Raw genomic sequence first — 25,246 nt, 5'->3', positions numbered from 1 at the left:
CTTCTCATCTCGTCCCCCTCTTTCAAAGTTTCCGCTCAAGCTTTAAGCCAGGTCCTAGAGGGCAGGAATTTGGCCTGGTTTTTCAGACCAGTCTGTTGGCTTTGTTGTGGTAACTGCCTGCTCAGGGGCACCCAGCTCTGTTCTGCTCTGCTCTCCAGCTCGCCTGATGTCAACACACAGCCACGCTCACTGCTTGCTCTCAAAAAAAAATCTTTAAAACATCTTGTTGCAATGACTACAGCTGAGCCAAAGGATCATCCTCATACAAAGGGTTTTGTTCCTGTTTCATTTAAATTTAATTTGCAAGTCTTTCGTAGATTTAGTAGAATTTTTAAACAATTTTCTTAAAATGAATCTCCTGTTCATTTATCCTCTATGATGTTTCTTTTTGGGACAGTGAGGTAATTGGTCGCTTGCCATTATGAGGGACTTTTAGGGCAGAAGACCCACCCACTTTGCCTGTGTTGGACAACCTCATATCCACACCACTTGTCACTGTTGCCAGCCATAAAGCCATTGGGAGCCATTGCTAAAGCTAAAGTGTACTGAATGAACTAAGCCTCTGAATAAACATTAGCACTGGTTTAATGATGTATGTACACATTGTAAAAAAGCAATGATTTTCTAAACGAACTAACTGAGAGACTTGTCCAAAGAAAACCTATTTTTGAGGGTTGAACACAAAGGTTGTAAAGTAATGATCATCAAATCATGTATATATTTTTCTGTTCCAATTATTTCCAGTAGGAAAAAAAATTATTTTGGTTTTTGTGAATTAATTTAAATTACCAACTACCTCCTGACAAATGTTTTTCCTTAGTTTATACATATGAAAATAATTAGAAGTGTTCAGCATTAAATGGGTCTAAGTTAGTAGACACTATTCAGGCATACTGAAGCTTACAGGCCACTTTAAAAAAAAATGTTGGGGCAGCACAGTAAAGCACTTACAACCTAGAGCCTGTTGATAAAGTCTGTTGGGAAAAGGACTTAATATTAACATACAGGGTCTCTTTAAGTTTATCCCCTTTCTCTATTGTGTTCTTTAGACTTTGTTTAACTTCCTAAGTCAAAGTAAAGTGGGGTTGATCTTCAATTGAAATAGAAACAGATTAATTTGTGGAGAGATGGACAGACTGAGGGAGAGAAAAGCGGGTGTGTGCGCTCGTCAAATAGAAGCTTCTGAGAGTTTCCACTTGACGGTTCTCCCTTTCATTGTGCATTAACTTAATGAGCATAAGTATTCAAATACACAACCAGGACCTCTTTTAGCTCTCTCGCTCTCTCTTTCTAGTCTCCCCCTCTGTCTCTTTAAGACTCCACATTCTCCAAAGAAAGGCCAGTACATTCTAATAGTGAGCCTCAGGACACAACAACAAGAGCACAACCACTTACAGAGGACAAACAAGAAACCCCCGGGGGCCAGCTATGCAATGTCAAGCCAATTTGGAAGATATCATAGGACATTTGTAATGTCAATTTTTGTTTTCAGGTCAAAAATCAAAGGCAAACATGGTGGGTAACATTTGTCCATTACAGTGCAGACAGGAACACCCCCTCCCCCGCTAAAAAACAGCTGCAGGGGACACTTCCTGTTTGCTAATGATGCTAAATGTGTTCAAGTCAACCATGTCAAAGTTTCTCTCCCTCTGAATGGACAGCTGGGGTAGAAAAAAAGATTTTCTCTCCTCTTCTCCACTTTCTCCCCTTTTCTCTATCCTCTGCCAGCGAGAGAAGCTCTTAGACCCATGACAGACAGACACTTCAGATCATGTCCCTGTCAGTGAGACAGAGGAGCATAGCTGATGGTAACCATAGGTGCATTCATCTGAGATCACAAGTACTTCCATGGAACAAAGCCAGGCAAGCCCTGATCATTCACCTCCCCGTCCCTACCTGTTGTGTCTCTTCTCCTTTACTGAATACCGTTTTTGCCTTTCAGAAATGCACGTCTTCTGAGCTCTCCTTTCATCTAGGGGTGTATGAGTCAAGGAGATATCTCCTGTCATTGCTCAACACCCAGGGGCGGCTGGCTGCATGGGGCTGTGTGGACTGACAAATGCCCTCAGGATCTTTCACTTTCTTAATGTTCCTCAAAGCAGAGTCGACATGTGACGGGAGTTAAAATGCCTTTGTGAAGTGCCGCCAAAAAAAGAGAAGAAAAAGAAGAGAAGAGAAGAGAAGAGAAGAGAAAAGAAGGAGTGGTAAGGCGGGGATATAGCTTTTAGGCCTGGTTAATAGCAGCCAATCTTTAAGTGCATTCTTCCATTCTCTCCCTCTCTCTCCTTGTAGTGCTCTTAGGCTCAATCCTGCCCGGGGGCCGAGGTGACCTTTGACCTGGCTGGCCTGCCTAGCTACAGCCCTCTCGTTTGTTAGGGGCTTTATCCACTGACAAAGCAGGCAGGAAGTTGGCAGCCACCCAGCAGCCCCATGGGAGGATGACCATCAGCTAGCTCAGCTTACCGCTTATTACAGGATGGTGGGGAGCATGTGTGTTTCTGTGTGTGTCTGTCTGCGGACTGGCGCGCGTGTGTGTCCTTGTTCTCGCATGTGTGCTTGCATATACTGTATTTGTGCATGCATGCTTGTTCACAAACGTACTTGTGCGTGTGCAACTGCAGGCATGTTCGACTGTGGCTGCATAGTTGTGTTTGTGTGCACATGTGTAGAAGAGCGACAAAATCAGAGATGTGGCTGACCTTCTTTTTTCATGCCGGCAATTTTTACTTCGCTGGCTAATGACACGCAAAGAATAAGCCTGGAAGCTACAAACGTCCCTGTCTTCAAGCTAACCCGATCAGCTACGCATGTTAGCAACAATCAGGCAACCTTCCAGCCACTGGACTCAGGGGACCCCAGCACACTTCAGTCTCTCTCTCTCTCTCTCGCTCGCTCCACTCTTTCTCTCCTCCTCCTCTCTGCAGCCTGTTCATCAGAGCGCTCAGAACAGCTCACTAAAACATTATATCATAAGACACTCCAGTTTCACTCTCGCCACTCCATAAAAGTCAGGTAATTCATACTTCATTTATATACCTTCCCATTAATAAAGCTGATGAACTTTTACTCCTTAAATCTAATGGGCCATTTTGCCATGACTGCCAGCGCTTGCCGTTTTCTCTGTCTCTGTCTGTCTCTCCTCTTCCTTCTACTCTACTCGTGCTTCGGACGAAGCTAATCCACAGTCACTCAGCCACTGTTCGCGTACAGTGTTTTATGGGTAAAGAGAGAAAGAGAAGGATTTAGAGATTTTTGAGGCTTTTGACTGACCTCTCCTGCAGACAAGCAGTGACATGTACCGTATGGTGATCTGGTGGTTCTCTCTCTCTCTCTCTCTCTCTCTCTCTCTCTGTGTTTCCCTAAACCTCTATCTGGGTGCAACAGAGGGTCATTGACCTCCGGGCCTAAAGCAAGGCATGATGGCTCCCCAGCTCGGAGGCTGTTGACAAGCGTCTGTGTTCTTTTCAACAACTCGTTGAACCGCCCCCCCTACCCCTTCCCTTCTCAGGAATGTAACACAACCGCTCACTGAGGTAACCCAAGCCCCTCCCCTCTCCCATCCTTCATTTACAGAAAGAGAAAGAGACAGAGAGAGAAAGAGAGTGAAAGCAAGACCAACTGGGGGTGTTAGACAGCTGTCCCCCATCTCCCCATCTAACTCTTGCTCCCTCTCTATTTCTCTTCCTCTCTTTAGATTTGCTTCTAGCCCACTGCCTGTGGAATAATTAATGATGCAATTGAGCCGAGGAGAGGACTCTGACCAGCAGGGGCCGTTCCTGAATGCCTGGGTAGCTGTTTTATGGAAGACCGGAAAATATAAAGAGAATGACATGGAGAGACAGATAGGCAGAGGAAGAGAAAGATATAAAACAGTCACACAGTGAGAAAAAGAGATTGTTAATAGTCTGTTCCCCAACAAGCCTTAACTCAGTCTTCCTCTCTGTTTTCGTCCCCTATAGTCTAATCCTCCTGCCCCATCCCCCTCTCTTCTCCTCCATCCTGATGGTGGGATTCGGGGGCCTGACCTGTCTGGTGATTGATGGTAATGTCTCAGGAAGTCATTTTCCCCGACAGCACCCCACCGCCTTTCACCAGGCCTGGTGCAGAGGTGAGCCCATCACATGGACGCTTTTAACTCCTTGCTCACTCCCCGCCCAGATCTCTCTGACCCATCTATCTCACACACCATCTTCTCCCTCCACACTGCACCATGTGCCAACCACCACCCCTGAGCCTCCTAGTTCTGCCACCATAGCAGGGGAGAGAAAGTTGGTGCTGCTACAGAACAATTCTTTCATAAAAAGCAACATTAAGAAAGTTTGCAGAACAGTGAAAACAAGAGAATCTAGACAAAAAAACAAAGGCCATCTTGAAGTGGATCTGCCAAGTGGCCCCTAATTCAGGTTGCTGGGGATGGATCCCCACGACTCCATTACTGTCAGCGCTTACCACCTCCATTATGGCAATTAGGACGTGGTTCCAACACTAGGAATGCTTTGCTATGCTCTGGAATTGCTAACATCTGCCGTGTCTCCGCTCCATGTGTCAGAGTAGAGTTGTCTTTTCTTAAACACACATCTTTTTTACAGTCACACTCTCTACTCTCTCTCCTCTTTTTTCCTCCTGTTTCTTCAACACTGCTCTCCACATTTATTTTCTTAATTCGACTCAAACTGTGCCTTAAAGAGATGCCTCTCTGTTTGAGTCCAAATAACCTAAAATGATCCGTGAAGAGCCTCGCGGTTCCCGTTTTCAATAGGCTTCATTAGTTTTTAATATCTAGCCAAGGAAAGGAGGGGAAAATGGCATGGAGATAATCAATGGAAAGGGGCTGGTAGCCTATTAATCTCCCCCAAAGGATTGTGGGTTAATACACACTCTTGCATAGGCAAACATGGCTGTGTGGTGAACACATCTGTCTGCCTGGATGGGCTACTTAATGAAACAGCCAGCGTTTGGCTGCTGAGATGGATGTCGTTCCCCCAGTGAAAAATGAGTTCTCTCTCCCACTATGCTGAGCTACACATGATAGGGCTCCATTCAATTCACTGGAGACCTGACTGTGTCCCCGTGTGAGAGCAGCTTAAACAATGAGGGTGCTGGGCAGGACAGGCAACGCATGGCCACTAGAGCAAGTCTTCATGGAGATCATATCAGGGAATCCTAATGTGAATAGTCTGACTGATCTGGGAATAAGAGAAGACAGAGAAAGACTAGAAGAGGAGTAGTACAGTAGGCAGATAAAGAAGAACAAGGGAGGAGAGACATGAAGGCTGAGCCACCTGAGATAGATAAGCAGGCTCAATGCGTTTGAGTGACAGTGTTTGTGTGTGAAAACTTTGGCTTGTGTGTGCATACATGTGCAACTATTCTGCCAGGACATGTGTGCATGTGTGTTGTATTCTGACAGTGTCGGAGGTGACCCCTGGTCAGGGAGTCCTGTAACAGGAGCTCACCTCCGGTTCTGCGAGCTCTCCTCTCAGTGTGCTAAACAGCCACCTGAAGACAGGATTAGCCATTGTGACCTGGCCCCAGAGGTAACCGAGATACACCTCCGGGGACAGACATGAAACACACACTGTCACGTGTTGCAGAGACACAGCCAGGTGGGAGGGGATAGACACAGAGGAAGATAGAGGTTTAAAAAAAAACTGTAGAATGGAGACAGGTGGTGGTGGGGATTGTAAGAGCAAACAGGACACCTATAAGAGGATGAATGCAAGTACAGTATAATGTCAAGCAAGCTAAGGTGAAGGTGTCAGTGGTGTTTGCTGTTGTCTAGTGAAAACAAAGAATCAGAGCATAAGAGGATTGGGCGACCTAACGCACTGCCTTGGGGTAGCTGAGATTTGTGCCTGTATGGAAATTGATGCCTGTCAGCCTGTCTATGACTCAACTCTGACAGTACGCATGCATGTGTGTTTCTGTGTGCACATACAAGTGTGCGTGCTGTGACAAATGAGCTGTGCTTAATTTGCGACTGATTATGCGGGCTGCTGGTGCCCTAAACCCCTTTGAACTTGTAATTGCCCCTGGTTTCAGTAATGAACATTAAGGAGGATTCAGAAATGTGTGGCTAATTACACATTTGCCCCCTTTTTTAATTTCTTCATCTTTATGCAGCATGAGAAAGAGGAAAGGAGGAGCAGGAGTGGTAGTAGGAGGATGAGAGCTAAGGAGGAGGTTCTGGGTTGGGAGGCATACATCGCTGTTGTCGCCCTCTTTATCTAAATAATTGTACAAGCTGGTTTATGGGCTTTAGAGAGGTGCTTTGTGTGTCATTCGCTGCAGCCCTGGGGATATGGAGGACTAGCTTTCCCCATGATCAATATTCAGAGAGATTCACATCTGGAGCCAAGGCCTGCTCTGCCTGGATTTGGATTTATATATATTTATTTTTTTCTTTTTGTTTGATTTTTTTCTTTTGTTCTCTTCTTCCTCTATCCATCTACTTTTTCTTATTAGCAAGTGGTACAGCTATTTTTTGATATAGGGGTTGCTATCTATCAAACATGCTCATTTGTATAGCCTTACATGATCTTAGGGCAATGTGGCTGCAGAGAAATTCTGAGGTCTGACTCGAACAAGGTCTGCTCTATGAGGAGAACAGACACCAACAACACACGCTCAATATATGCGCTAGGCAGAACTGTTTGAGCAATGGAGCATTCTGGGTAAATGGCTGCGGTGTAGGGAGGGTCCACTGAGGCTAGTGGAGGGGGAAGAGTCGGGGAAAGGAGCAACAAATTGACCCGCTCAGCCTCAGTCTTTGATGTGGACTGGGCTCTCTCTTAAAAACCAGTCCATATGTTCAGAGGGGGAAAGAGAGAGGATATCAGTGGGGAAAAAATGAAAAGGTGAGGAAGTGGGGGGAAGAGGTGAGAACAAGAGACATGGCTCCCAGTTATAAGGACCCCACTGTGCAGGAATCCCACTGCCTGCCCCTGGACTGAGCACTGGGCAAAACAAAAGCATGCATTTGAGTAGGAAGGGAGGGGAGAAAAATCACACAAAATGGCAGGAGTGGGATTTGGTGCAGCCAGGGTCCCATGACAAACCAAACAGCGAAACACAAGGTCTGTTTTTGATTTCTACTCAGTGCCTCCATCCCTCAACCTTTTCTCTTTCCTTGCCTCCCTCCCTTCTTTAGCCTGGTTTGCTGTTTCCACGCTTGTGCGGCTCCTTTTCCTTTTTGCATTTTCTTCTCTTGGTGTGAGATGAATATCAAAGCACTGCTGGGGCAGCTTGGAGGCCTGCAGCAGAATCTCATTGGCCTCCATGGTCCCCAGCATGCAGCAGCCACCGTTCTAGCAGCTCTTGCCACAACCCCGCAATCAACCGTGGGGGGATGAGGCTAGCCTGCAGGGCGGTACCCCTGGAAGGGTAGGGGGTAATTTAAGGAAACTACCTCTAAGATGTGAAACCAAAATCCTCTTATACATTTTGTTATGAGTAAGATAACCCCGAAAGTGTAGAAAAGGGAAAACGGCACAAAATCAGTTACTACCATCTTAATAACCCTGCTTTTCCACCAGAGGCATGTATGCTATCACAGACTACCTTGCGGGGGCCCTTATTACACATAACGTCATTCAGCCCTATTTCTTACAGAGTCAGCTCAGCCAGGTTCTAGCCAACGGATCAGTGTTATGACTACAGGAACTGTGGATTGCGCTGCTGTGCTAAAGGCAGGGAACTGTTCCCGGGCTGGGGTCTATTCTCACTGGAGCATAGGGCCTTAAAGAAGTCTCCTCAGCTTTTTACATGTGTGTTCTTGGAAGAGTCTCTGACAGTTCAGAGCTGGGAGTTTATAAATCTGACTGCCCTCCACATGCCTAACCCTGTTTGTATTCTGCTGCGGTCAGGGCATGTGCAGTCACCTCTGCAGGGGCCGGTCAGACTCATGCTGTGCTCCAGGTCTTCTATGAGGACACCCCTGTTGTAAAACCTCATTTAAAGAAACGCACATTGCATCACATTTCGGGGGGAATACTCTCCTCCTTTGTTTTTCCTTTCCTGTTGTCTTATTGGAGAGGATATGTTGAGGGTTGCTCTTTTTTTTCTTTGGCAAACACTGTGGAGTTTCACACAGCTTAATCACCTCCATGCAGTGGGAATGTGTCGTAAACAGTCCCTTAGCGAAAGCACTCATTTCTGCTACTTCATTAAACAACCTGCATTAAGATGCAAACAGCAGGAATGAAAATTAACAGGGAGGGAGGGAGGGAAAGGGAAGGAAACATGAGGTAGAGGAAGGAGTAGTGTCGGGACTATGCAGGAATCCCTGCACAATAACAAGATGCTCATCTTGAGGATAAGCAAGCCTATGGGAATGAGAATTAAAAAAACAAAAGCAAAACATGCAAACATGTCTGCTCTTTGCACAAGCGCGCACACACACACACACACACACACACACACACACACACACACACACAGCATAGTGTACGCAAGGTTAATGTGCTATGCTTTATATGTCAGTGGATTCCACGTGGGGTTAGTTGGCTTTGAAGTGGAAGTATGACAGATTTGGATTAGGGGGCAAAGTGTAAAGGTCTGATGTCGGAGCATGAAATGAATTAGGGCTTATTACATTCTAATGCAGCACTAACCCTCTGAGACTACCAACTATGCCAAAGCACACTGTAAACAGAGCTGTGACACACTAACACTGGGAAAGTACCGCAAAGCCACTCTGCAGTGAAATGGCAAAGTTGATGCGGCCCATCATATAATTATACAACCTGTGAAAATGGGAAGTCATTGGATCTGCCTTCAAACTTTCAGTTTTCTGCTCTCTTCTCTCTGAAATAAATAATTTCTTAAGTATCTTTTCACTTTAGTGTCGGAGTGTCTGTGTTTTTTCCCTGTGAGGTCTGTCCATGCTGTGGTAGCCCCTCTGTGGTGGCCCGGCTGGGGAAGAACAGATGGCAGACTGAGGTGGCTTGTGTCTCTGTTTTCCAGGGTCGCTGAGCAGCCAACGTTCAAACACAGTGAGTAGACAATAGCTAGGCACCGAACCTCAACCCCCCCAAAGATCTCCTCCACAGTCATTATCAATGACTTTCAATGACTCCCGTGCTAAACATCACCTAACTATGCTGTCATATTGTCACTAACATCTGTTTTGTAAACACACAAAGCAATGGGTATTGTCACAAAAGTAATGTGATGACTCTTTTCCTTCGTCTCCCACTGATAGTCACACATTTGGGCAGTGGCAGTGAACCAAACTGTCGCCTGGGTTGCTACGGGTGACTGGAGAGCTGACTTTTCGGCTCTGAGGCAAACGAGCACATGACAGATTAGTGTGTGGGCCTCCTCCAGGCTTCCACCTCTGTGACCCTTAGGAGCCCCCTCTTTACCCCCTCCTCAACCTTGCTCTTACTCCTAAACCCCCCCTTCCCTCCATCTCTTTTGTCTCCACCCTTTCTTCATCCAATCTCACACAACAACCTAAGGAGGTGAAAAGCAAACAGATTTTCAAAGTACATCACTGACACAAAGTTGCTTCTTTCTAACTTTTTTGCTTTCATTTTTTTTTAAATTATATACAATTCTATTTCGGCACATGTAAACAATGTAATATCACTCAATACCTAACTAAGCATGTATTTAAATATATATATATATGCCATGCATACTAGAAAGATAAAGTGGGTACCAGCAAATATGGAATAAACAGCTTTCAGCAGTTTAATGTAAATAGAAAAAGGGCTTGGGTATTTCAAACTGTTTGCAGATGTGTGTCTCCACCAGTTAAATACTACTTGTACTGGAACAACACACAAGGATTAGAAGGACTAGAGGAGCTTAAACAAAACTGGGGATACTACAGAGCTGACTGTTTAGTCTACTCAAACAACATGCCCTCTCTTTTTGAGGGATGGACTTGTACACTTGTTTATCGCATGGGACAAACATCCGTTGCCAGGGTTTGGCCTTGCCTGCGCCCATGTCTTGTGAATGACCCTAGTTGGCTCTTTTATGTGCATCTATAAAGGGCGGTCGAGGGCTCGACCTGGCGATGACACCCTGTTGTCATGGAGACTAATGCTATGTTGGGCTGGGATTGGCGGGGGGTAGGGGGGTGGTAGCCACTGTCACTAGTGTCTAATGATGTTTGCTGCACAATGCACTCATCTCCTCACAAAGTGTGATGTGTCCTCACTCTGGTTAACACCTGTATATTCACAGGGCATCTTTTGAGCTCTGCTGTGAGTGTTTCCATGTATATAACAATAGCGCAATAATCAATTCAGTCAAAAAAACATGTATCAATATTCACATTGGTATCATATTTGAGAGAATAAAAGACAATGTACTGCAATATTCACTATATTCAAATACCATCTAATCATTTGTAAACATATCTCATCTGAACGCACAGTTCTACTGCTCACAGTCCAAGGACTTTCCGAATGACCAAGGGATATATCACTTCCCTTTCAAGAAGCCCAGGGGACCAATACACCTGGCTTAGCAGCTTAACAGAATTTCCCCCAAACACCCAGGCCAAAGGGTGGCCCAGCACAAAACCTGAGACGCTTGATGCTTGAGAGGGCTACCTCCTTACTCATCTGACTGACCACTCTCCCTCTCTCACTCAATCTCTCCCTCCCACCTTTCTAGCTAACACATACACACGTGTGCAAACTCTCAGGGCTAGTTTGCTCCTGAGGTCCCTTATTTATTTTCATAGGTGTTTGAGGGTTTACACTAGTCAAAAGACAAGGCCAGAGCCTAGAGTGGTATCTTTGGATTTGAGTGTTTCCTGTTTTCATTGCGAGGCCGACCCTTGTCTTTACAGGGGTGAGCAAGGGCTAGCAGGGGGTGAGAGGGAAGGAAGGCCAGGGGCGCCAAGGGGCTAATTGTAGATTTTAGAGTTTTCTTTTGCCAAACAAAAGGGCATCACCTTGTGCAACAAAAAGAGAAAACTCTGTTTCTCTGTCTGCCACCCTCTCTTTCCACCTCTCTTCTTCTATCTTAGTTTCCCTCTATCTACCTATCCTTCTGCATCGCTCCCTCTTGCTTTCTTGGATTTTGTAGTCCATGCTTTTGAAGTGTAGTAGAACACTTTACCCCTAACAGTGAAGTTTACCTTTCTGATAACATAATCTCCCTGTAGTATTGAAAAGCTTATACCAACAGTCTGGGATTTTCCTTCCCCTAATGTGGCTGGAAGATATCCAGAAACTCATGGGGAGGGAGAGGGAGGTATTAGAGAAAGAGAGAAAGAGAGGGAGGGAGGGTAGAAGGAGGGAGTGGAGAGACAGTCTGACCCTCTTCTGCCAGCTAACACCAGCTGATCTGTCCAGCCATTTGCCAATTACATATGGGGCATTTAGCGTTGCCAGCTCACGTGCTCTCTAGTGCATGTGTATACGGGTACAACATAAAAGAGGTCAGGGTTATCACAGCTTCTCCGTAGAGTAATTGTGGAATCTGCATATTTTGTGAGATCTTTATGATGAAACAAAAACTGTATTTTCTCTCCGCTGGAATGTTGGCATGTTGTGATTGATGGTAAATAAGAGTTGAAAATGAGGTTACTTTCTATATGTGACTGTCCTGAAGAAAACAATCTTGTGATTTCTCCCAAGAGAGTGTGAGGTCAGAGTAAAGCAAGGGAGGGTGGGAGGGGAGAGGGAGAGGGCAATTTTGTTATACTGAATCCAAAAGCCAACAGTTGTTACTATTGGCCTGTGTTGTTTTTCTGTGTGTGAAGGGGGGTCCTGTCCTTTTGAGCTTTTCAGAAGATGTGACAATGGCTGGATGTTGAGAACATATGTAGAGAGACCCCTGTGGCTCATGGAAGAGGAGCTCCATGCTGGCCCCGCAGTTTGAGAAAATACAAGGCCGCTCCTTTCACTCCTAACCCCTCAGTTAATGAATGCATGAATAGCAGAATGCCGCTATAGGCCATTCAGGGGCCAAAGTCCCCAAGAATTCACCCTTGCACAAACGCATCCCGCAATAGCAAATACATTTGCTTAACAAATTAAAAGAAAGGAGAATGGCTAATGGGTGTGAGTGTGTGTGTATGTGTGTGTGTGAGAGAGAGTTTATGGGTGGGAGAATTGGATGGTGAGAAGAGAAGGGGGATAATTCAATTAGTCCTCTTCCTCAGTAGAGAAATGAAGGCAGGTTAAAAGGGAGGGATTATTATTTGTACAAGACTGGCCAGGGCTTTACACAAAAGAAACAAATAAAGATTGGAGAGAACATCTATAAGCAGGGGATGTGATAAAGGAGAGAGGGAGAGAGAAAAAGAGGGCCTTGAAAGATCTGCTCTGTCTGAATTAACCAGCTCTCTGAAAAATACGCCTGTGCCCAACATTGGGCTTTCCCCCTCCTTTCCTTTCCACTCTTTCAATTCAATTTTAAAACAATTCTAAAGAAAATTGCTTGCGACTCTTCCAAAAGCTCTGTATGCGTCATTCTGTCTTTCTCTTTGCATCTTTTGCAGAAGAGTGTTAAAGCTGTGTGAGGCTTTCACCAGGAAAGATGCCAAATCATGAGGAAATTTTAGTCTAAAATCACATAAGGTCTGTTCCTGTATTTTGTGCATGCGTATATAAACATACAGTAAATACAACTTCAATAAATCATTTAGCCTTTTTTGTTATTCCCCTTCATATACAAACAAGGTATTCTACTCCAAGCTCAGGGAGCGGCGAAGACCTAAAGCTGAAAAAGAATTTCTCTCAAATAATTAAAACAAAAAGTTTAGCCCCCCCCGCCCTCAGCCTTTGAATGAAGCTTGGTCTGTATGGTTTGGTGAGAGGTCTCCAGTCAGGGAGCGATGGAGCTGTGAACAGCTGTGAAGTCATTTTGATAATGATGAGAATAATAAGCATGCAGACTGGCGTGGTGGAGCCGCTAAGGCCTGCAAGGCTCAGGGCTTTGCTGTTGCAGCTTCACTGCTCCTGAATAGATAAAAGTGATTAAAGCACTCCTGATTATCCCTGACCAATATGTAATGGATTTACAGCCCTTTCAATTAGGCCGTATTTGCTGGCCACACATTACTTGGGCTTTTGGTTAGGTAATCAGGGTACAGGGGCTTTGGGCAAGGAGAGGGCACTGGTAAAGTGTGGGGGTGGAGGATGTGTGGATGATCCATAAGGCTGAAGCTTTAAACTAAGTCTCTTCTACTTTCTCTCTCTCTTCTTTTACTTCCTTCCCCCTACATTGTCCCTCCGTCTCTGGGACAGGGAGCCACGTGCTCAGAGAGCAGCTTATGTGTCGTGGTGTGGCCACCTCCTCCTGAAATCTGACCTGCGTTGCAAAATCAATACAGCCTGATGTTCTGATAATGTCCTAACATTAGTGAGGGTGAGGGGACATGTGGTCCATCCCCTTATACTTGACACACACAGATAGACAGACAGAACAGCAGACTGACACATGCAGAAAACAGCCGAGTATTTAAACATTTTACAAGGTATGTTTGAATGACTGTGGCATTTGAATATTTAATCCAAGCCATGTAGCATCACTGTGCTTAGTGAAGTGAATGAGCTGTCTGACTGAACTGTTGGGCAAACAATTTCCTGTAGAGGAGAATTAGCATGTATCACCTCAGCCTCAAGCATTAGATAGAGTATCACCAAATCCACCAAATTTGAAAAAGTAAAACTGATCAAGAGGTCAATAGATTAAGTCAGTGCTCATTCCAAAGACATGCCAGATATATATTTGCACCCATAACCATCTATACACCTACACAGGAGCTAAGGTAAAAATAAAAAAAATATTATTTTACAAGTTATCTGTATACTCATCCTAAATCTTTACACACTTTAGACTCACAATCCTCCTGTAACTACCACTGCTTCTCTTAATCTGCACCAGAAAAACATTCTTCTTCAGGCCAAACAGTGCATCTCATATAGGAGTAAATGTCATGGATTGTTGAGCCATCTCCCTCTTACTCAGAGTGTGCTGAGCAGGGTAAACAGTCCAAACTGATTAGATTGACCTGGTCACTGTGTCCCTTTGACAGGTGGCTGACAGGTGAGCATCACAGCACTACCGTCACTCACTCCCCCAGTAACAACTATGTGACAGGTGTGTGTGTGTGTGTGCGTGTGCGTGTGTGCGTGTGTGTGGGCTTGAGAATGTCTCTTTTGAGAGTGAGTGTGTGTGTGTTTTTCTACCTGGGTTGTTTTCATACAAGTGTATCTCCATAAAGTAATGCTTGCGCTTACCGTGAGATGCTGGAACAGCCACGCCCTCATGATGTTAGTGGCCACCTTGGGGAAAATGCCACGCTTTTTCTGCCTCTTCTTATCCTTGTCTGGATCATCGTCATCCCCTGTGCCAGGTGATGCAACGCTGTTGTCTAAGCCATCTCCTGGACGGAAACCAAACCCAGGGTTAAATAACATCCCAGACCACACTACTGACTCAGAATACAATAAATCTAAAAATTCTCAAAGCTGAATCAGACGTACAGACAGTCAAAGCTGAGTTTAAGGTTCATGAAAGATGGATAAATGGACAAATACCACAGATACCTAAGACAGAATTCAAAAGCACTACACTGAGGCCTAGAGAATCGCTGCAGCAAAGCCAGTGTTGTGTAGCGAAGATATTGAGGTTGGGGGATTTAGATGGCCTTAGACGAAGGCCTGTACAGAGAGTGAGGGGTTTACACAGAGGCCTAGCAGAGTTGTTCTATACCCCAGAGCATGGGAGAGGGGAATAGGGGTTAATGACTGTAATGTTATGGTTGGACACTGAAGCACTAGGTTCCTCGTTCCAGCTCTACAGTAGGAGGAGGAGGAAAGAAAAAAATGGAGCGAGATGACAAAAAAAAGGACAAGGAGCCTTCGCGTACAGTAGAGGCTTGGACTCATGTCATTAATTCAATTAAATTTGCATGCTTGACATAATGTGGAGCATTTTTTTTTTCATCTTTTGAAGAGAGCCAAAGGGGACAGGAAGGAGTTATGCAGACATATACAGTAATACACAGACATTCGTGCATTCAAATACACATTCTCACATACAAACAAAACTCAAAGGCGTTGACAGTTCACGGCATCCAGTTGAGACGCATGAGCATTAAAGTAGGGATGTGATTTGGGGGTGGTTTCATTGTTGCACTTTGATGCACATAATGGACTCGTCTGCTACCCCCAAGCCCACCCCACCCCAAACCCCAAGTCTCTTAGTCCTCCTCTCCCACTCCCTTCCCTTCCCTTGCAGCAACCCCTCCCCATTCCGCCACAAGATTAGCATGACAGGCCAGCGGCGGCTTCGCCTGCATTAATGTCCGTCAGCGTTTGATTTCAAGAGGAAAACATGCACATACCGAGGCACGATTTCTCCTTTAAATCGAAGTTTCCATCTTTGTCCCTTGCCTTTTTCTTGTTCCTCTTCACCGGCATTAATTGTGCATTAGCAAAAATGATTTACTTTTAACAGTCATAGTTATTTTTTCTTGCCCCCGGGCACAAATGCCTTGAAAGCCTTCCTTGAGGGCATCTAAATTATGTATCTGAAAAACTCCTCCACTAAGGCAGAGAAGGACCCTGACGTTCTCAAAATTCAGACTCGCATGTCCTCCTGTTTTTGGGGAGGCATCAATCACAACCACCTATACAAGCCTTAATCTTGCATAAATATTTGAACTAATAACATTAAAAAGGGGGAAAGAAAAAGGATCCGACTGGTGGCGTAATCAAATGCAAAATAAATGAAGAATACAAGGACAGCAGGGGCCCTCACTTCTAACTACTTTCCCCACTTTCTTTTCCTTTTTCCTCCCCCTTGTTTTTCCCTCTCTTTTTTGTTCTCTCTCTGTCTTTCTTTTCTTTCAGAGCACAGTGTTTTCCTTCCACATCATTAGTGCAGAGCCACACGAAAGAGGAAAACAGAGAAGTGCCGACTTTGCGCTCCCTGTGTGAAGTTGGAGAAGCAACGGCCCTTCTGAAGGACATATGGGAATCGGGACACAGACTAGGGGTGTTGTAATTGTAGAATGGGCATTCATTAGTGGCAAATGCCGTAAATCCCAGGCTAAGTACGAATCCTTGTTCAGGAAAGCCTAAAACAATAAACTTTGGTCTGGCCATAGCCCTACCCTGACTGTGAGGGGTTTCCTGAGAAATGCGACCCAGACGGAAGTCAAGTCTAACTCCCCCAGTTTGCTTCCAAACTTCAATAAAAACACAACTACTGAGCTGTGAATTTTAACCACCCTCCTCTTGTTTCTCTGCTTTTGAGCTTCACTGAATAATGTTGATACACAGTTTGGTTGTTTGTTTGTGTGCCGCTAGGTTTTGTGTTGATTTTCGAGCTAGTCTCCAAATCCCTCTCCTGCTGTGAGCAGTCAGGCTCATCCAATGGAACCACACAGTGGCCAAAAGGCTGGCAGATTAATTTTATTGACGTTTCCATTTTCACTGCAATGCGATAGCCTCCCCCCTGGCCAGGGCCAGAGCAACCCGTGCGTATTTACAGACTGACCTGTCACTTCATTACCCAGCATGCTCGCTGCCTCCTGCCCTAGCCCACAAGGGTGAAACAAGACTCCAAGGCTTTCGGCTCCTCTCTCCTTCTGTCTTTCTCTCACATGCACATGGATACTGTCGTGTGTACACAGATCAGATCGAATTTTGTGTACAGTATTAATAGTTGTTTTTGACTTACTATATACACGCAGACATATGTCTAATCTAAATATAGAATGAAGGAAAATCAACACAGAAGGTGAAAAGAAAGAAAGAAAGAAGAGGAAGAAGGAGAAGCAGGAGGAAGAAAAGAAGGAGTAGAAAAAGAATAAAGAAGACCCAACTTGCACAACCTCATTACATCTAAAGGAGAGCTGGTGCTTTGCATCCACCCCCACTCCTTTCTTATGAGCGAGAGAAGGAACGCTGCAGGGCAAATTGTCCCAAACGCTAATGGCTTCTGACTGTTCCCTGGCAACTCTGCCATTCTAACCTGTGTGGATGTGCACTCTGAAAAAAAATGGGGAAAGGGAAAAAAAGTGCAGGGCAGAGCAGGGGGAAGCGTCCCATCATCTGGCCATGTGACACAGATGGGGGTTGGCTATTAGGAGGCAGCCGAAAGGCCTAGGGGAGCCGAGGTGCTGGAGTGTAGCCCCAGGCACTTTTGGAAAAGCAGCGCCCTTGGAGACGGAAAAAAGACAGCCCCCCCTCCCTCTCCCACTCTCCCCACTCTCTTTCTGTCTTCCCTCACTCTTTGCTTCTCTCCTTCTCCCTCACCCACTCTATCAATATCTTGACTTAAAGTGCTTGCAGTAAAAGTTTGTGCATATTTTCATATGCATAGAAAGCAAGACGGTCTAATCAGGCATGATGGAAGACAATGACCAGACGCAATGAGGGTGAGAGAGTGAATGAAAACACTAGCAAACAAACAAGCACAAGTCCAAGAGCACATTACGCTCACATACATTCCCTCTCTCATCACCAGTGGGTGGTTATTAAAAATGCATTCAGATATATCTCCCTGTGAGTAAATTGGTCTCAGGGCTGAGCTCATTAACGGGTTGGGAGAGGACTGTAAACACACTGCAACTCTGCTTATCTAATGTTGGCACATTCAGGGTCACTTCAGGATTTCATGCACAAAGAACTGGTTTAGCACAAAGTGTCCTACAGTCTCCGCAGAGAGTAAGGGGAGTCCTAATGACTCTGGAGATCATGCTTCATGTCTAGGAGGCACCCTGCTCCTCGGGGAGCCACTAAGGTCTAGTCAGCCCTGGAAGCATTATGGATATAGCCGTGAGTAACACATATAGAAAACCAAGAATGCCTTCCCTTTGCTGCTCTACCATTCCGATATACCCATGCATGAATGAATAATGACTTGTCAATAGTTGGAAAACATTCAAACCCAGTCATGGTTAGTTATCAAATAACACTCCAGACATATTGGTCCCTATACTATTATTAATACACCTACTGAAAAGCCTCTAGACAAGAATTAGATGTTGTGTGTGTATTATTCTAAAGGCTGTGCAGTGATTTTGCACTGGGAGGCCCCGGCATTTGTTTCAGGGTAATGAAGCAAGAGTGTAGAGGCAGTGGCTTATGGAAGCTGTGGTTAAAGTGACTAATTACAACAGACCCCCCAAGCCCCCTGTCAGCCCAAACTAGTCAGGCATGTTCACCCAAGCTCACCCAAATGAGGAGAAGAGAGAAACACATGAGGAAAGTTAGAAGGAAGAAGGAGTAGACAGAAAACAGAAGCTAAGGGGTTTGTTGTACCAGGAGCTCCTTTGGCCTTCTCTACCTTAGCACACCATAGTGACCGGGCCCTCCAACCCTCCCTCCAACACCCTCCTATTACACCACCTCTAGCCCTGCAGGCTTGGCCGCAGAGAATGAAGAGAAAAGAAGAGGGGGATTTAGAGCCTCCCTTTTCCCTCTTTTTCTCCTCAACTTTTCAGCCAACATAAGCGGCGTTTAGCACATTCAGTCCCCCAAATGGCAGCGAATGAGAGAAGCAGTGGGGGCTCCTCTTTTGTCCGTCTGGTTACCCCTTTTATTTACTCTGGATTTACGAAGGGGTCTTTGCCGGCTCTGGGACCACATGCTCTTGACGCACACACAATCTCTCTCCCATACACACATACACAAACACGTACCGGCTCTATTCACACTAGTGGAATGGCGGCCCTCTGTTGCTCTGTGCTGACTGGGGATTACAGGTCTTCTGGCTATACCCGCATGCTAGCAATATGCTTCACACTCACATAACATACAACACAGACGAGTGCTAACGAGTAGAACGTAATCCCTTTAATGATAAAACATACACTTGAGTGTCCAATTTCTAACAGAAAGTAATCTATCAGTGTGTTTGTGTGTCTTTGTGTGACCACACCATATGTTTTACTGCGCTCATTCAGATCCATACAGTAGATGAGGGCTCTAAACAGAACTGTTTTAGTGTGGCTGCACCACTGCAGCCAGTGTTTTACGCTGATTATTTCCTGATCTGTGCTTAAACAAGCAGCAGCCCCTTGCACTGGACCATAAAACAACAGCTTAGTAAACAGCAAGCATGCTGACAAATTGGTAGCGCTCAGGCCGGAGTCATTAACAGCCCTAAAACCTGTCAGAGCAATTACAACAAACTCTCTCCTTCAGCAAGTCTCCCTGCCAAACTCAGATGTCACTACCCGCCTCCTCTTTTACTGCCACCTCTTACCACCAGGACACTGGCTAAAGGTGAAGGAGAGAAAACTACCACATTTTCCTCTCTCCTCCAATAGCCATGACACCCCGGAGAAATGAGGACAAAACTCCATCTCAAACACAGCTGTATCTGCATCCTGAGTGCTACGACTGAGTGGTTCCTTTTGCATGAGAAGTAATTTGTAGTTGTCTCCCCCCAAAAACACATCATTAAGTGTTCCCTTAAATGAAGTGGAATAAGAGCTTCTAATTAGATGGGTTTTTTCTACGTGTGGGGAAGTGAGGCAGTCAGGCAGTAAGAAAGGCAGGGAGGGAAGGAAGGGGGGGGGGGTAGTTGCTCAACAACTCCTGTACCTCCTCTCCTCCCTCCTCTCTCCGCCCCTTCTCTAAGCCCCCTAACCCTGCCATCAGGCAGATATCTCTCTGTCATCCCTGGAATGCTGGAGATAACTATCGCCTCTCTACTGACACCAGGCCTCTCTCCTCTCACAGTCACAGAGTTGACCCCACTGTGCACATCCCTACCATAGAGGGCGAGGTTGAAGTGGAGAGAGCAGAGAAAAAAGACAGGGGAGGGGTAAGGGTGGAGGGTTGGAGGTAAAACTTGTTTTTAACAGCCAGTTAGGCTATTTTACCTTTTAACCCAAAATAAGGGCTGGAGCAAAGCCACCTTCCCCTTTCAGCTTCCCCCTGGAGCCAAAGAAGAGTAGTTCGTCCAGAAGGGAGAGGGAGGAAGGGGGGGGGGCCTGGTTACTGCCTTTTCTCCAGGGTCACTGCTTAGAACTCGCTTGATCTTTTCATAAGATTATCATCTGCCAAGAACCTAAAATTTAGCACTTGGTGCACAAAGCATGCACATTATCCAAGGCTTTATGCTGAACTAACTATTGGTGCAATTAACCTTCTACCTCTAGCAACAATTTTGTTATTACATCATAAACTTGGACTTTTAGGGTTGCAAAATGCCTGTTTATGCCTCCTGAGGTCTAGTTCTGTACTTATATATGTGGATATGAACACACAGAAAAGTGCTACTTTTACACAGATGTGGAGCATGAATAAAAGGATGTATGTCAGCTGAGACAAGACTCTGCCATCTAAAGGGGGCTCTATTTGAGGAGGAAAAAAGACCTAAAGAAAAGAGATGGAATAAAGATGTATAAAAGAAAGGAGGCAGGCTGTTGCAGATGTCAGGACCCAATTTGCATGAATGGCAAAGGGCTAAATTGCAGGGGATGGGGGAGCTACCCTCCACCCCCTCACCCCACTCTTTTTGGGGGAACTAAAAGGGAGCTGTGATGCCCATGACTGCTCCTCACTCAGCAGACAGGGATCAGTGGCTAATGAAGGGCTTTGGGTCTCCACCAGACATTTCACACTCTCTGCCTCCCTGACAACTCCACCCTGCTCCCCCTGCACTCCAACACTGCTGCTGCTCTTCCCTTAGATTCCAAATCGAATAAAGCTAATTGGTCTCACAGGTAATCTCTGTTCACCCCTTGTTTCTTAATAAACAAATGTACAAACCTGCCAATGCACCTGTCCAATCCTTGCTTCTGCCTGCCCAGACTTTGTCTTTCTTTATTCCCTTACCAAATATGGTACAATGGAGCTATTCTTGATCTTAGCTGTTAAAACTGCATATATTGACGCTACTCCCTCTATAATTTATAATTATTACAAGAGAGAAACAGGACTGGGTGCCCGCAGAGAAGCATTCCTAAATCCTATGGTTTGATGCTGCATTAAATTTTAAAGAATAGGTATTTCCCAAAAGCAAGTGGGGCAATGTTGAACTGAAACAAGCACGATCATTAGTAAAACAAGCTGCTGCCACACTTTTTGCTCTCTAAAAATGACTAAGTTGCTCTACTTTAGAAAGATTATAAGCGAAAGAAAAAAACAGAGAGAGACGAGGCAGAGCAAAAGAAAACAAAGAGATGGGGAGCACGCAAATGCATCATATGGATCCTCTGCTAGATCTGCTAGTGAAGAAATTACTTTACAATCCCCACTAGGAACTATTGTATATCAAAGTCTTCTACCTAAACTACCAGAAAGAGCTGCTGTATGCAGTTCGCCAGTTTTAACAGTGTGTTTCGTGACTCAGAACAGCTTTCAGTGTTTGAGGCAATGTCTGATAACAGCATCAGCAGTGACTCTCTACCCTCAATTATAATTTAAAACCAAACAAACAAACACTGTTTTTATACTGAAAGAAGGAGGACGACTTGGATTTATTGCAGACATCTTTGCCACACCTGACGGACAGTGGCATCAAAGTACAGTTTAACAGAGATGGGTTTTTTTTTTACATAGAGCTAGGGGGGAGGGTTGGCATGAGTATATGGATTAAAAGGTTTATAAATCAACAAGTCAACCATCAGATTGTAGCCTCTGCTCAGCAGCCCTCTCATCAGCCAAATGCCATGAAGTTTTTTTTTTTTCCTTTTGCTCTCTTTTTTTTTTTTTCACACAAATGTCCTGGAGGCAGGGAACAAAGCGAGCAGAACTGATTACTGCGCTGCTGCCCCGCTCCGCCAGTCTAAACTCTGTTTGGCTTCCTAATGAGCTCACTAAAAACCCAATTCATCACCCATAACCCCTTCTCAACCTGCCTTGAAATCCCCCATTATGGGGAGTCAAGGACAGTCCGTTTACAGACTTTGGGCTGGGGTCAAGGGCTGTGAAGGGTGGATGGCAGTGGTCGTGGCAACAGCGCGGCCAAGGTTATTTCGACACAAGGGATACTTGCTATGTGGCTTGTCTGTCCCCCAGTATCCAAATGTGTTCACCATACGCAATTCATTTCCTTCCAACCAATTTTCTCCTTTGATTGTCACGCTCCACTGATTTTATACACAAAAATATATTTATTTTTACTATTTGAACATGTTGGGTTGTTTTTTACGCCCTACACCAACCTCCCCCATCCCTTTTGCCCCCCCTTTCGTAACACCAGCGGTGTCCCAGCCTGAGTGGAGGAATGTCCGGCTTGATGGCTGCAGCAGCGGGAATGTCCCGTTCCAGTCAGCATTCGCACCAGAGATTTCAAGTTTAATACCCCTCGTCCCATCCCTGCAAAGACAGGAATTTGGTGGGAAGGGAATGTAGCGGGATGGGGGGGTGAGAGTTGAATACAGTCGGTCTATTAAGGATGGGGCAAGAGGAAAGGGAAGAGGGAAAGTGTAAAAAAGAGAGAATATTGTTTGTAGATGACAAACAGCTGAGAAGGTAGGAAAGTAGATGAAAAAGAAAATGAAGGGAAGGAAAATATCTTGACATTGAGGTATAGGAAAGGAACTGGGTGTTGGTTGAAAAGGGGGGGGCGCAGAAACAGGGAAGTGGTGGAGGAGGACGGCAAAGGGTTGGGGTAAACTCCCACAGTTCCTCATTACATGGAGTTGAAATGATCCTCCTGACACCTGAGCTGTAACCAAGAGATTACAGAATTGATGAATCCTTGGTTTAAAATGCAGCTGTTTTATTCTGCTTTAGTAATTAATTCTTTTTCCGATAGTGTATTGATTAAGCGTAGCCCCTGATAAAGTTCAAACTGAGAGAGATCCCTCCAGGGCTTTGGCTTGGCCTGCTCTGGAGAGTCAATGAAAACTTCCTCCCTCCACCTGCATCTCTCTCTCTCTCTCTCTCTCTCTCTCTCTCTCTCTCTCTCTCCCCTGTCAGCGCAGTTTACCCTCATAAATTAGTCAGATCAGAGAGGAGTGAGGCTCTTGTTTAGTTGATACTTGCTTTGTCTGCCCTCTTGCTGATGCAATTCTCTGTTATTTTTATACTATCACACCTACACAAACGCAAACGCCCTTTCTGACGAGTCCATGTTACACAACTCACCAAAACATGTACTCTTAGATAAAGCCTTTTCACCTAGGAGTGGATTCCTTCGCTTCCTTCTCCCTTCTCCCTCCTCCCTCGCTCTCATCCTCACCCTAACAGGGAATCATGGCATACAGAACAAGAGCGTCTTCTTTCACAAAACTATTCTTTCATTCTTTTTATCGCTGCATTTTTCTATACAGCTGTGAGTGAGAGTCTGATCAACAGAGGGTAGAGCAGGTCTCTCTGGGGAGCCAACTAGCAGAGAAATCAGATACAGCTTTACAAGAGAGTCAGCCGCTCATGTCTTGTCAAGACCCCTCACCTACCGGCTCCTTTACAAGTCAATAACCAGGGCCCAGTGTCCTCCACAGGGCCTTGGCACACATTCACCTCTTTCTATAGGAAGCAGAGGTGGGGCAGCCCACACTTCTGGATTCCATCGAATAACCCTTAATGCTACATTATTCTGCATGACATTATGGAAATAATGTTGTATTTCTGCAATAAAAATTTTCCTAACACATCAGGAAATATATTTCCATGGCCCTAGCTGTGGCGGGACACTAATTTTATCCCCAATATACAACACTGACTCCTCTGACACTCTTGTAATACATAGTGACAAATAATTGGTGACCCCATGAGGCCAGAAGAGCCAGTTAAAAGCATTTTTCAATATTAAGAACTAATGAAAGAGTGAATGAATTATGAAGGGAGACGGGAAAAATATAATTAGAAAGTGGAAGTAGTGCTTAATACATTTACTTGAGACTATTTCCTTTCGTTAATGGGGCTGCTACATGCAGAGAGTGGGTTTTGACGTGGCTAGTATTGACTGTCCGCCCTCCTCCTTGAGGTAAATCCAGCAGGTCATTTCATTAAGGCCCAATTCCATGGCACTAATTTTGATTTTAGGGGCTTGACAGCTGTTGGCAGTGGAAATTGCTATGGCAGGAATAGTAAGAGAAGAGCTTATTACTGCAGTGAAAAATACAAATTGCAAAGTCTTAGTTTAAATTACTGGCACTATGCCTCACTGGCCACCAAAATTTGTACTTTGTCACGTTCCTGAGCCTTACCTTTTGATTAACTGCACGAAAAGGGTTAGTAAGAACACACAACAATCTATTTCTGGAATAAGGGCAGAAAACAATAGCCTTGCAATAAATATTTAATTACTTAAAAAGTCCAGTTTTTGAATACTAGTTGACTTATTTGTGGTTAAATTCAATTCCATTGTGTACTGTAGCTGTACTTTGTGCTGGTGTTGTATTGGACTTCATCATATTTAGAGGTGTTTTCTATTATCATATCCATCTCATTTACACAGACTACAGCCTCAAAAATGATGACGACGTGCATCAAATATAAAATATACAGTGGTTTCTATTTTCCTGGCCACTCAAGGCATTTCTTTTGTTTGTTTTTTCATTTTGAATTAGACATTACCAATCCTCACTCTTATAACATGGCAACAGTGGGTTGGTCTGGCAGTGAGATGGACCTGACTCACAATGTGAGCTCTTAATCGCCTCGCCTTGCAAGTTAATATGCAGCATTAAAGTTCCAGAAGGAAGAAAAAAAGGGTCTTCCTCTGATGCTATTAATTAGCAGTGCTTTATAGCTCTCAGCTTTTTGAAGCTCTCCATCTCCTTTTGTTTCACCCTCTCTTTTCTTTTTTTTAGAGCGGCCTTCTTATTGACTTTTCAATTTTCCCCTCACATCCACCCCCTGCACTAGCAGTAGCACCAGTGCTTCTGCAGCGGTGCCCAGCCCAACAATACCCCCAAGCCCACTCTCCGAGACGCTGGCTGGGGAGCCCTGAGAGCTGGGCCAGCCCTACAGCTCCCACCAGCCCACCACTCACTCCCCACGAGACCAAAATCAAAGAGAGAGGCCCTTAAAATATAACCATGGGTATAATGAGGGTGCTCCAACGAACAATAAGCATATACACCAAAGGAGAAAGGAGAGTAGGAGTACAAAAGAATGAGAGAGAAAACTATAGGAATGTTGGCCTGAAAGTGTTCTTGAGAAGTGGATGAGAAAAAAAAACACAGAATGATACTGTGCTTTGGGAGGGAGGGCAAAGGGCCACAGCCAGTGGTGATGGTAGCCAGGGCCACGCATCTATCCAACCACGTATCTGAACCCAAAACAACAAGGGGGTCTGCCGCATGCCTCTGGAGCCGAAGGGAGCCAAAGGGAGCACGACTAATTTCTTCACA

At 45.1% G+C, this 25,246-nt stretch overlaps 1 protein-coding gene across 8 annotated transcripts in view; it reads right to left on the bottom strand.

Annotated features, from left to right (window-relative positions):
* The window catches only part of meis2a (Meis homeobox 2a), an 80,612-nt gene that overhangs the window by 32,179 nt on the left and 23,187 nt on the right, over positions 1–25,246 (bottom strand). For 7 of the 8 annotated variants that reach the window (XM_051387314.1, XM_051387339.1, XM_051387347.1 and 4 more), the window contains exon 8: positions 14,214–14,359. In XM_051387314.1, coding sequence (XP_051243274.1) covers positions 14,214–14,359 — 146 coding nt within the window. The remainder of the gene's footprint in view (positions 1–14,213; positions 14,360–25,246) is intronic. The other variant, XM_051387323.1, reaches the window with a different exon arrangement.

The sequence above is a fragment of the Dicentrarchus labrax genome, unplaced genomic scaffold (genome assembly GCF_905237075.1).
Source record: "Dicentrarchus labrax unplaced genomic scaffold, dlabrax2021, whole genome shotgun sequence".
Lineage (NCBI taxonomy): Eukaryota > Metazoa > Chordata > Actinopteri > Moronidae > Dicentrarchus > Dicentrarchus labrax.
Note: the sequence above shows the minus strand (reverse complement) of the source record. Positions and strands in the feature narration are given on the sequence as shown.